General features: G+C 35.1%; 1 protein-coding gene across 2 annotated transcripts in view; it reads right to left on the minus strand.

Annotated features, from left to right (window-relative positions):
- The window catches only part of LOC149784843 (uncharacterized), a 54,293-nt gene that overhangs the window by 9,803 nt on the left and 32,015 nt on the right, over positions 1-12,475 (minus strand). For both annotated transcript variants that reach the window (XM_089931147.1, XM_089931148.1), the window contains exons 6-9: positions 12,276-12,450; positions 8,782-8,926; positions 4,750-4,914; positions 362-455 (exon numbers count right to left, since the gene is read on the minus strand). In XM_089931147.1, the coding sequence (XP_089787273.1) occupies positions 362-455; positions 4,750-4,914; positions 8,782-8,926; positions 12,276-12,450 (579 nt within the window). The remainder of the gene's footprint in view (positions 1-361; positions 456-4,749; positions 4,915-8,781; positions 8,927-12,275; positions 12,451-12,475) is intronic.

Genomic DNA, 12,475 nt, shown 5'->3' on the forward strand with positions numbered 1-12,475 from the left:
AGTGTATTTATTTGAAGATAACTTGTGGATTTTTTTTTGTTTGGTTATTTCTTGCTTTGCTTTCTGTACGCGGTCAAGCAGTTTTGATTACTGAGATATCCAATACTTAACTAATGACGAATCGTTAAAATTTTGAATATATTATTATTTATATCATATGTCACTTTTTATTTACATCATTTTTCACTTTTTATTTACAAAAAATTCATTTGTTTTGGCTACAAAACCGTAATTGGTGTTGCTAATCAAAATATTCATCCTAAGAAGTATACATACATTAACCAGTTATACACGGACATAATTAAAACAAAAATGTTTCTCTTTTAGTATGATTTTCTTTCTAAGAATATTGTACACTTACATCAGTGAAGTTGTACATGGGCCACGCCCCCTTGCTCCAGTGTACCATGAAGTCTATTGTGTCATCCTCATTGAAATATCCTGGAGCCGGTGTACTGAATAATAATAATAATAATAATAATAATAACTAATAATAATAATAATAATAATAATAGCTAATAATAATAATAATAATAATAATAATAATAATAATAAAGTTAACACAAACAAACACCAATAAATACATTGAAAAGTTAGTTCATTAAATTAATTCCCGAAATATGAAAACTTTTGTCTCCTTCCTCAAAGGATAAACTTTCTCAAAATGTATTTCCTCCTCTTAGTCTACTTTAAACATGTATTATTGTCACAATGTGAGATAGTGGGATTCTGTACAAGTTGTATCAAAACATATATTATTGTCACAATGTGATACAGTGGGATTCTGTACAAGTTGTATCAAAAACATATTATTGTCACAATCTGATACAGTGGGATTCTGTACAAGTTGTATCAAAAACATATTATTGTCACAATCTGATACAGTGGGATTCTGTACAAGTTGTATCCAAAATATGCAGTGGGATTCTGTACAAGTTTTATCAAAAATATACAGTGGGATTCTGTACAAATTGTATCGAAAACATTATTGCCACAATGTGATATAATGGGATTCTGTACAAGCTGTATCGAAAACATATTATTGTCACAATGTGATATAATGGGATTCTGTACGAGTTGTATCAAAAACATATATTATTGTCACAATGTGATATAATGGGATTCTGTACAAGTTGTATAAAAAACATATATTATTGTTTCAATGTGATATAGTGGGATTTTGTACAAGTTGTATCAACTTGATCAGTCATCATCCGTCTAAGTACAACTATTACAATCTATTTCATCATGTCAACAGTGTGTGTGTGTGTGTGTGTGTGTGTGTGTGTGTGTGTGTGTGTGTGTGTGGTTAGGATTTTTAACGTAGCCTTAACAATTTTTCAGTCACATCGGTACGATGTTTGCAGTGTGGCAGTTTATAGTGATGTCTAGCACTGGGGCATCATGCCGCAGACACGTAGCATGATGTCCCACCCAGTCACATTATCCTGACGCCAGGCCGACCAGTCGTAACACTAACCTCTTAATGCTGAGCGCCAAGCGAGGTAGCTGTTAGTACCATTTTTGTAAGTCTCTGGTATGACTCGGCTTCTGAGTATATTAAAATCTGATCTGTATTATGTCCAACAATGTCCAGTTTTAATATACTCATGTCGACAGAGTACAAAGTGTAACGTTGAACATAATACGAGAAAGGAGAGGGGGCACAACTACATCATTCATGATTTGAATAACTTACTAAAATATTTCGGTATCTTTTATATATTTGCATGCATTTTGTATAATTATGTATTTTTTATTTGCATCGCAATTATCAAAGATTAATAAATCAAAGTGAATGTACATGGCACAAGGAGTAATTTACACCTCAGCTCAAATTGTTGATGACTCTACTTGGGACGGAACATGAAGAAATGTAGGGTGGTACCGAATAAAAATGGTAGTCAACATGTTGGACATAACAAAGATCAGATTTTAATATACTCACATTATGGCGCAATCTAAGAAGACGATTATCTAAGGCTCAAGGACGAAAACTGAATCTTTCACCGGATTTAATATTTTCACATAAACATTTTTTTTTTCAAATCACTGCGTTTCATTTGGTATCCTTTTCAAGAGTGTTCACGAGACCAGTGTTGAGGGTCATTGAGTAGAATTTAGACAGAAACCGAAAGTGACTAAATTATTTGAACGTCAATCAATATAAATTAGTTTCATTGCACATTTGAGAAATCACAATAAGATAGTCTCGAATTTGCCTCGTTTTGATTTTATATTAATTTAACAATTGTTATCTCTTTCGTCTAGATTGCAGATTTTCCCACCCAGTTTCAAAATAAAAAGATTGCCTACTCGTGTATTTTTGAAAGTCAAGTAACTATTCTTGCCGTTTATAGCTTGTTATGATTCTAGGACTTAAACTATGTAACAGAAATAAGAAAGACAAACACGTTTAGTAAAATTAATAAATAATTTATTTTCCTCGAATACAAAATGAAAATTCAAAAGACAATACCGTATTGTCAATTAATTCCTAAATAACTCTAAAGGTTCTATCACAAGTCCAAAAGTAAAGAATGTTCCCAATGAATTCCAATAATCTTGAATGTCCTGATGTACCAAGGGTACTGAATGTCCTAATGTACCACAGTGGCATAATACAGAATGTCTTTGAAGGGGTTCTCAGTAATCATAATGTAGTATTTTAGTCCAAAAAGTCCATAAGAACTTTGCAATTCCAATAAGTAATTTGAATGCATAATTCCTCACAAATTAAATCTTAACACAACTAAAATTCCTGAAGACTGATATGAAACAGAAATGAATAACTGTTTATCAAGTCTTCATTATATACATATTTCACTTGTCATATGTCACTTTAGTGTTCTAAATATTAAAAACATCATCTTAGTTTTATTGCAAATAAGACTGGCCTTAATCTCTTGCCACGTAAACATCTTATTTACTATTTAAAAGTATGACACAAGTCAGGTAGGCATTAACTCCATTCACAACCCTAAATTGTCGCTAATTTTTATACCAACTTTCAAAATATCAGTATGAAAAGTTGTCATACCACTACATATATAGACTGGTTCTTGTCAAGTTTTGGCAGTAGACGTAGTTCATAAAGGGTTCTTTATCACATTTTGTACACTGTATCTTGACATAGCATCAATTACTTTTGCAGGAATAGAAGGTCTAAATAAACCAATGATTTTCTCGTCATAGCAATCCACATAAGTTCAGTGTCATGACAACCAAAGTTCATATCGTTCAGAAGTCTGCTAATTAGTTTTTCAGACAAGTATACCGTAATGTCGTCTCCATGACACTGTCTATATTTTCCAAAATTTTCTTTAAACCATTGTGTTTTATTGACGCTGAAATTTCCGTTGCGTTGCACTAAAGCATACAATTCATAAAACTTTTAAAGTTTGGCCAGGAATATAATAAAGTTTTCTCAGATACGCTTAATATCTCAATGAAGTAAGTCATTGTCTAGGCTAGGTCTGGTGATTGTTTCAACATCGCCACACAAAATCAGTGAGAAGGAAATCAATAAATCCTAATATAAACTAGGAAGGAATTATATGTTATTGCATTTCTATGGGAAAATACGAAGGAGTTTTTATGGATGGATACTGCACGACCTGTGGGATTGAAGTATCCATCCGACAAAATGAGTTCAAAATTTCCCAGTTTAAATACACTACAAGAAACAAAGTAATTGAATTTATGCTGCATTCTAAAATAAACACAGAAGCGCAGATTCATCAATACACAGCATTAAAGCGCACGTAACTCCGCCAAGCGAAATTTAAACTTCGTCGCGCGCTCGACGTCACTATGAAAAAGAATTGTCCTTTTGGTCTACTTAAAATTGAAATTTAGAATCATACTGTGAATGGATGCGCATTGCTACAGCTTTTCCGGTTGGTCCAGAATAAATCGATTTTTGGGGTGGAGGTGGGTGGGAGTTGTCGATTCTACTCCATTGCTCTGATTATGGATCTGGATTTATCAAATGTGTCAATTTCACACAAAATACGTGTGTCTGTGATTTGAGCAGGAAGGGACGAGTCTTGACTCAGCTGCATGTGTGTTTCTGTTCTGTCATTAAATGTTTGAAATCATAATGTGGGAAAAATATGAACTCTTTCCATTGTAATTATAAAACAAGATGCTGTGAAATAGTAAGTTAATTTCATTTTGAACAATTTCGAAATGTGTAATCAAGCTTTAGAATTGTGACATGACTCATGTAATTCGGATCTGCAGAACTAAGAAAGTAGATTTTGAGGAAATTCAAGATGCAAATATGTGAGTATATTCTTTGCAACTCTTAATACCGGCTGAAAAAGACGTTTATGCCTGGTCACTTGCATGCTCCCCTAGCTATGTTATGACCGGGATGGCGTCTATCGCTAGCCTAAATCCGAAACATTATATCAACAAAGCAAACCCGGAAAAGTGCAAAAAGCATCGGGTGTGATTCAATCCATTCAGCGGACGGAAATAAGTATTCTCCGTCGTCTTTGCTTATTGACTCTGATGCCCTTATTTTTCTATGAAAACCTTCAGTTGCATTTTTTCCCACGAATGTAGTACTTTCACTGACTGAGCGTCGCTCCTCCAAAGTGAGTTAATTCCGCAGGCTATTCTTCATGCTTCTCATTCAAGGACTACATCGCACAATACTTGTGTCGTCAAAAGTACTTGAAATGTTGTGTACGTCAAGTAAGAAGGAAGCAAAAAAGAAATAAAGACACAGTATGACTTTACCTGTACGATTCTCTGTCCTTAAATTTCAATGACCACATAGGTTCCAGTGTCTCGCCATTGAGGAGCTCCATCGTTCCCTCAAAGCAGGATATTAGGATGTCACGTACTCCGTCTTTGTTGACGTCAACCAGTACGGGTGGGACCATATTCCCCTTCTCTGCACTCCTTTCGTTTAAAAAATAAAAACTTTATTTTGCTTAATTTCGTTTAAGTTTCTATTATATCTTTTTTCGTTTCCTACTTGTGTGTGTTTTATTTGTGAAAATACATGTCCTACATTGTCCAGTGTATTAGAGTTTAGTTTTTGAATTTTACAAGACTACCCAGATCCCGTTGAAAACACTAAACATAAGTGAAGAAAACCTCAAATGAAAGTACCAAAAAGGAAGCGGATATCGAAAGTAAGAATACCTTAAAGAGAAAAGTTGTCTAATTTATCCGACCAATCCACGTAGAAAATAAGCTGAATAATAAAGGTAATGTATTTTTTGCATGCGTGCAAGCCAGTACATTAAAAGAAATCCTTAAATTCACCTAGAAGAACCCAATACAATTTTAACTATCGTCCTGTCCCTTGTTTTAACTCTACTTCGTTGTGATGCAGTGCCATAGTATTCCCTGTTATCGAGAAAACGCATCTCTCATTGGCGATTTGTTTCCACTGGTTTATATGAAGATGTTTTCGAAAATCCATTCATCATCAGTTGTGAATAATAATATAAAAAAATAGATACAATGAAAAACTTCATTTCACTCAATCTCTTTTATTCATTCCTCATTAAAATCCTTACCAACTACGCTGATTGGGTAAATCAACTTGCCGCCATCATTCAGTGGAGTATTCTGCGAGGATTTAACTGCATTAGTAACAAGGTTTAGATTGGTGGCCAGACTTATAAAGTTTCATGTCTAGCAGTCATCGCTGTATTTAAGTTATATATTATTATATTTTGTGCATATATACAAAAAAACAACATCCTTTTTACCACATATTTTAAAATTAATTCAGCATCTTCTACCTTTGATCTTAATAATAATAATAATAATAATAACGTAGACTTTGTACAGTGCCAAATCTTTAGAAGCTCTTAGCGCTTTACAATATTAGATAACACATAAAAACATATACAACGACCAGTTTACAAAAATAAACATAATGAAATTACAATACAAAACACGCTGATGATAAGTATGGAAGTAAATATTGAGTCTTTATGTCTGTTCTTTTAGTCGAAATAGGAGAGTTTTAAGAGCACTCTTGAATGAAATCAGTGTCCTTATGTCAAAGTTCAATTGGTAAATCGTTCCACGTGGCTGAGCCCTCAAACGCAAAAGAACGTTGTCGTATGATTTCGTTTTGACAGTGGTAACAACGAGAATACGCGTCTCGGAAGAGAAGTGTAGTATTCTAGATGGGGTGTACACATTTGTGAGGTCAGATAGGTATATTATACTGGAGTCAATCAACGAAATATAGCATAGTGAACATTATTTTGTATTTGAGTCTGGATTGAATGGGTTGCCAGTGGAGGTTACAGAGCAGGGGGAGGTGTGTTCGATTCTTCTTACGTTAAGGATAATATGAGCAATTTTGTTTTGAACTTTTTGAAGTTTATGTAGTAGATAGGGAGACGAACGAGATAGAAGAGAATTACAACAGTCCAGTCTTGAAAGTACTAATGAACACGCAAGTGTTTTAATGGCTTCAACCGAAAGAAAATTGCGAATGGAGCTGATGTGTCTCAGCTCGAGATATGCAGCCTTGCATGTGTTCATGACATGTTGGTGTAACGAAAGAGTACTCTCGAGAGTGACACCCAGGTTTCGTACTGTGTGAATTTAATGTTGGTATTACTGATAATTATTGATTGAGGTAAGGGATGTGAATGAAAAAAGTCCTTGAATGGTGACCAGGATGGCCTCAGTTTTATCAGCATTCATCTGTAGCTTGTCATGGTTATTCTAACCTTCAACTTGGAGTTGGGCAGCTAGATTTGTATATTGAGTGTCGTCAGCGTACAATTGGTAAGACACCGGATGTCGATCTATGGCACTTGGGAGCGAATGAGTGTATAAAATGAAGAGAACGGACCGATAACGTTTTCCATTTACGGACACAATCTGTGTCCTGTTGACTAAGTAGGACTTGAACCATAGTAAAACTGTATCTTGAATAACAAATACATGCTGGAGACGGTAAAATAAAACATCATGGTCTATTGTGTCAAATGCCGCAGACAAGTCAAGGAGAGTGAGAACTGTAACCTTTCCATTATCCATGGCAGACAGAAGGTCCTTAACTACCCTCAGAATGGCAGGTTCAGTAATATGGCGAGGGAGATATGTCGACTGTACATTGCTAAAAAGAGTATTTGAATTCACATGAAATAGCCCACAAGTTGCGATAGAACAACTTTTTCTAAGATTTTTTTGCATTAGTGGGAAGATAGAAACAGAGTGATAGTTCTTTCAATCGTTATGTTCTAGTGTCGGTTTCTTCAGCTATAGATGACCTCTTTCAGACATACACGGTCGCGGGTTCAAACCCCGTGCCAATGCCAATGACTTACAAAAATGATAATAGATGATGTCTCGCTTGGCGCTCGGCATTAAAAGGTTAGCATTAGTACTCGTCGGCCTGGTGTCAGGATAATGTGACTGGGTGAGACATGATGCTGCGTGTTTACGGCATGATTTCCCAATGCTAGACATCATCATAAACTGCCACACTGCAGACATCGTAGCAATATGACTGAAAATTGTTAAAGCTACGTTAAAAAATCAAAATCACACACACACACACACTCACACTCACACTCAGACACATACACATCCTATATTTGACCTCTTTCCGACATATTCACATGCTTTAGTGGACCGCCATTCCACTGGAACTGACTTGCACTGAAGACAAGCCGCTCATATCATGAACTGGTATTGCATGAAAGACTTCACACATGATGTTTCACGTGCAAAAAGAGTCTAGGTAAACATGTTCAGTGAGCTCAAATGCCTGATTCTTTTTAATGACCAATTTTTACTGTCTTCTTACACATTGATTTGTACATTATAAGATGGGCAATTTTTACTGTCTTCTTACACATTGATTTGTACATTATAAGATGGGCAATTTTTACTGTCTTCTTACACATTGATTTGTACATTATAAGATGGGCAATTTTTACTGTCTTCTTACACATTGATTTGTACACTATAAGATGGGCAATTTTTACTGTCTTCTTACACATTGATTTGTACATTATAAGATGGGCATTTCAATAAAAGGACTTCTCATTTAAAACATTTTTGTTTGCCTTAAGAAAAATACAGGAATACTTATTCAAAAGACAATGGCCCAAAGTCATAGGACTGTAAGTATTAGCTAATAATTGGTTGTTGTAATAAACATACATTATTTATCTTAGAGAGTATGTACAAACTGCTATGAAAAATATAGATAACAAAGAAAACAACTCTTTAACATCGAAAACATTTTAGCTACCTACCTTTGCTAATAGCACTTATTGCGAAAATTTTGACCGCTCCGGTGGTCTAGTGGTTAGAGCGTTCGCCTCGGATGCGCGAGGTCGTGGGTTCAATCCGCGGCCGAGTCATACCAAAGACATATAAAAATGGTACTAACAGCTGACTCGCTTGGCGTTCAGCATTAAAAGGTTAGTGTTAGGACTGGTCGGCCTGGTGTCAGGATAATGTGATGCCCCAGTGCTAGACATCAATATAAACTGCCACATTGCAGAAATCGTAATGATATTAATTAAAACTTGTTAAAGCTACGTTAAAAATCAAAATCACATCACATCACGAAAACTTGTCAGGCGTACTAAAAGAAATGGATTTTGCTCGAACTTGAAGAAAAAAATACGTATCAATCGGAATCAAATATGCTTAGAAATTTTAAAATATATATATTACTAATTTTATTATCCACTAGAGCATTATTCACAGGTTAGAGCTATCTGTTTTTATTTTTAAATGAAATTTTTTAAAAATATTTACAAAATCTGTCTATACCTAAATATTTCAATCTCTCCGTTCCTGCTAGGCTCTTTAGATCCCCATGGTGTGTAGTGTCCTTTAACGTTTGGAACCGGGTGGTTTTGGTGTCTATCAGTCACGTAACGGTAGAAATCGGGGATGGATATGGCTAGGACTAAACCTGGAAAACGTGAAAAATATCAAGCTATTTAAGTCTTTAATCTTATGATCATTTATACCTTTTTAATCACACAATCAAGCTATTTGCCAATTCTCTATCATTATTATTATTATTATTATTATTATTATTAAAACATACATATGTCTATATGTAGGTACCCTGTAAAAAATTCCAGACCATATTAAAGTAACATTTCCCTAAATATATTTTATAATCCGTGTCTTTATTCAAGACATTTCTTTATTTGGTTTGGTCTCTCATAAGAAAAACAATTTAATGTCAATTATTTGCAACCTATAAATGGAAAGAACAAAAACCCAGGGCATTTAAAGGTTGGAAATGTCAATCTTTTGGCTTGTAAAAAAAAACCCAAATGTTTCACGAGTTTCATAGATTTCATTTGGAGTAACCACAAATGAAGAGTCTAGTTATCAAATAAAGAGTCTAGTTATCAAATGAAGAGTCTAGTTATCAAATGAAGAATCTAGTTATCAAATGAAGAGTCTAGTTATCAAATGAAGAGTCTAGTAACCACAAATGAAGAGTCTAGTTATCAAATGAAGAGTCTATTTATCAAATGAAGAGTCTAGTTATCAAATGAAGAGTATAGTTATCAAATGAAGAGTCGAGTAACCACAAATGAAGAGTCTAGTTATCAAATAAAGAGTCTAGTTATCAAATGAAGAGTCTAGTAACCACAAATGAAGAGTCTAGTAACCACAAATGAAGAGTCTAGTAACCACAAATGAAGAGTATAGTTATCAAATGAAGAGTCGAGTAACCACAAAGAAGAGTCTAGTTATCAAATAAAGAGTCTAATTATCAAATGAAGAGTCTAATTATCAAATGAATAGCATTGTTATCAAATGAAGAGTCGAGTAACCACAAATGAAGAGTCTAGTTGTCAAATGAAGAGTATAGTTTCAAATGAAGAGTATAGTTATCAAATGAAGAGTATAGTTATCAAATGAAGAGTCGAGTAACCACAAATGAAGAGTCTAGTTATCAAATGAAGAGTATAGTTATCAAATGAAGAGTCGAGTAACCACAAATGAAGAGTCTAGTTATCAAATGAAGAGTATAGTTATCAAATGAAGAGTATAGTTATCAAATGAAGAGTCGAGTAACCACAAATGAAGAGTCTAGTTATCAAATGAAGAGTCTAGTTATCAAATGAAGAGTATAGTTATCAAATGAAGAGTCGAGTAACCACAAATGAAGAGTCTACTTATCAAATGAAGCGGAAGAAAACAGAGTTAGACATATCAGTTAGTTTTAGTTTTAAGTATACTTTGGATATTTCATAAAATAGTGCTAATAACCCATGTTGAAAGAAGGCCCCTTTGTCATAAACCTTTAATCTTCATTTCGAGTAACAAATGTTATCCGCGACTGGAAAATCTTACTCGAGATGTAGGAATACAGCCATTAGATCGGTCAGAATGTAACACTGTATTCAGGTAAAGAATTATGAGGAAGGTGTCTGAGCATTGAGTGAGCTGGAGAGATCACAGTTTCGCCGGAGAAATCATATGGGGAGATGGAGAGAACGAACTAAAGAGATTATTGGGTGGGAAGGAGAGGACAAGCTAGAGTAATCGAGAGCAAATAGAGCAGGGCGAGTTTCTGGCAAGCCATAGGAGCCGTGAGCAATCGACACATCCTCAGACTTTTCCACCAAGTCGATAAAGAAACTTCTAAGTAATTTGTCGCCATCTAGAACTATATTCTGAACTACTTTTATTGACATGGAACACTATGGTGGCGGAAGGAGACACGTGCAATTAGAACAGTATTGGTCTTTGCAGTCGAAACATTTGTGGTGCACTCCCCAGAAGGGAATCAACAAACACGTCATATCTATATGTCCTTCAACAAGTACTTTCAATCCTTTTTCACCAACTGACGGAATGACCGAACTGTTACGCAAAGGTCACTCAAAAGATACATTTTCAATTAAATAATGTCTGCAATACACATAATCGATCTCATCATTACGCGATATTAGAGCTTTTACTTTTCGTAATCTAACTACCTGGCAAAAAACCTTTACGGACATAAAATTTAAACATTTTCCGTCATCGAAGCCTGAATGCGCATATTCCATGCTCGAATACACAGTCTCAGGATAATCGTTTGTAAAAGTTGCTTAATCACATTCTAGCCTATTTAAGAATATTTAGCACACAATCTCAAGAAAACATGTCATAGAAATAGTTTTTGTATGACATGATTTCTGATCTCTTATTTGAAGAACGATTCAAATTCTCGAGACTTGAATACTCGATAGAATATGTAATGTTGAAAAGGGGAAATTATCCTTTCAAATTAAATTAACAGAAAAGTTGAAAATCCAATCCAAAAAGTCGTTACTCTTTACTCCTGGTAGGGCAAATGTTTCTTCCATATATTTTTCTAAATCTATTTCATATTGTTTTCGCTTTACCAACTATACATATACATCAGACGATGCAAATTTTATATAATCTCTTGTCAGGCATAAGATAGTTACTACTCGTTGATTCAGTAAAAAAACGCAATACAGGTTTTGGGACCAATAATTAGTGTGTAACAACACCTGCACCGGTTCAGTTTGAAAAATTTTACGAATCGGACAAAACAAAGCAAAACGAATGAAATTGAAATGCAATAACTGGGGGGCGGGGTGGCATTGCGAAAAAGCATGAGAACCCGATATAAATGTTCGTGCACAGCAAATTCTTGTCCTTGAATGAGTTAGATAATATAGCTAATATACTTAATTTCAACGTCTTCGGTAACTATCTTAACAAACCTCATGAAGATGTTAGAATTTATTGACATAGAGCCCCCCAGTTGATTGGGTATTTTTAATACAATATTTCGTGTTGTGTCTTTACTTTATATTTTTGTTTCTTGTTTTCGTTGTTTGTTTGTTTTTTAATTTACTGGAAGAGCTATTCCTATTTCCAATTCTTTTTTTCTTGTCCCATTCGCTCTCGGTTACTCCAGTTCTCCCTTTCGTATTTGCCATTGTTTACTGCATCTTGATCCCGATTGGTTTTTTTCTAAAAAATTTTTAACGATCTGGAGTTTCAGTGGCGTAGCAACCGCCCAACCAATCCCCACAGTTGGTGGTGGGTTACCAGTATGAGCCTAGACTGACCATCAGACAACTCTTATTAGGAGGGGACTGCATAATTAAGTTTTGCGGGAGAACAGAATTTCTTGCTACGCCGCTTGGCTTTTCATATTTTAACTGGTTTTGCCTACAAACAAGTTCCTCTACTCATGGGAAAGGCAATTGCGGAGGATGGGTTGATTGTCTGGGTAAATGGGTCTTAAAGAATGGAAGCTGCATCAGCCCTACCCCCAACTGTTTCGCCGCCAGATCCATATAGTATGTACTGCGACCCATCCATTCGCTGATGGATGACAGGGGACATGTAGGTTTCCTTATCCTCGGGCATTTCAAGGTGCCGTCCAATAATCTTGCCAGTTGCCCCGGATACCAACATCAGCCATCCGGAGTGGCGGGTGTGGATCTGGAGATAATAATACAAAGTCCAA

This window comes from Sinohyriopsis cumingii, chromosome 13, assembly GCF_028554795.1.
Source record: "Sinohyriopsis cumingii isolate HCF-2022 chromosome 13, ASM2855479v2, whole genome shotgun sequence".
Classification (NCBI taxonomy): Eukaryota; Metazoa; Mollusca; class Bivalvia; order Unionida; family Unionidae; genus Sinohyriopsis; species Sinohyriopsis cumingii.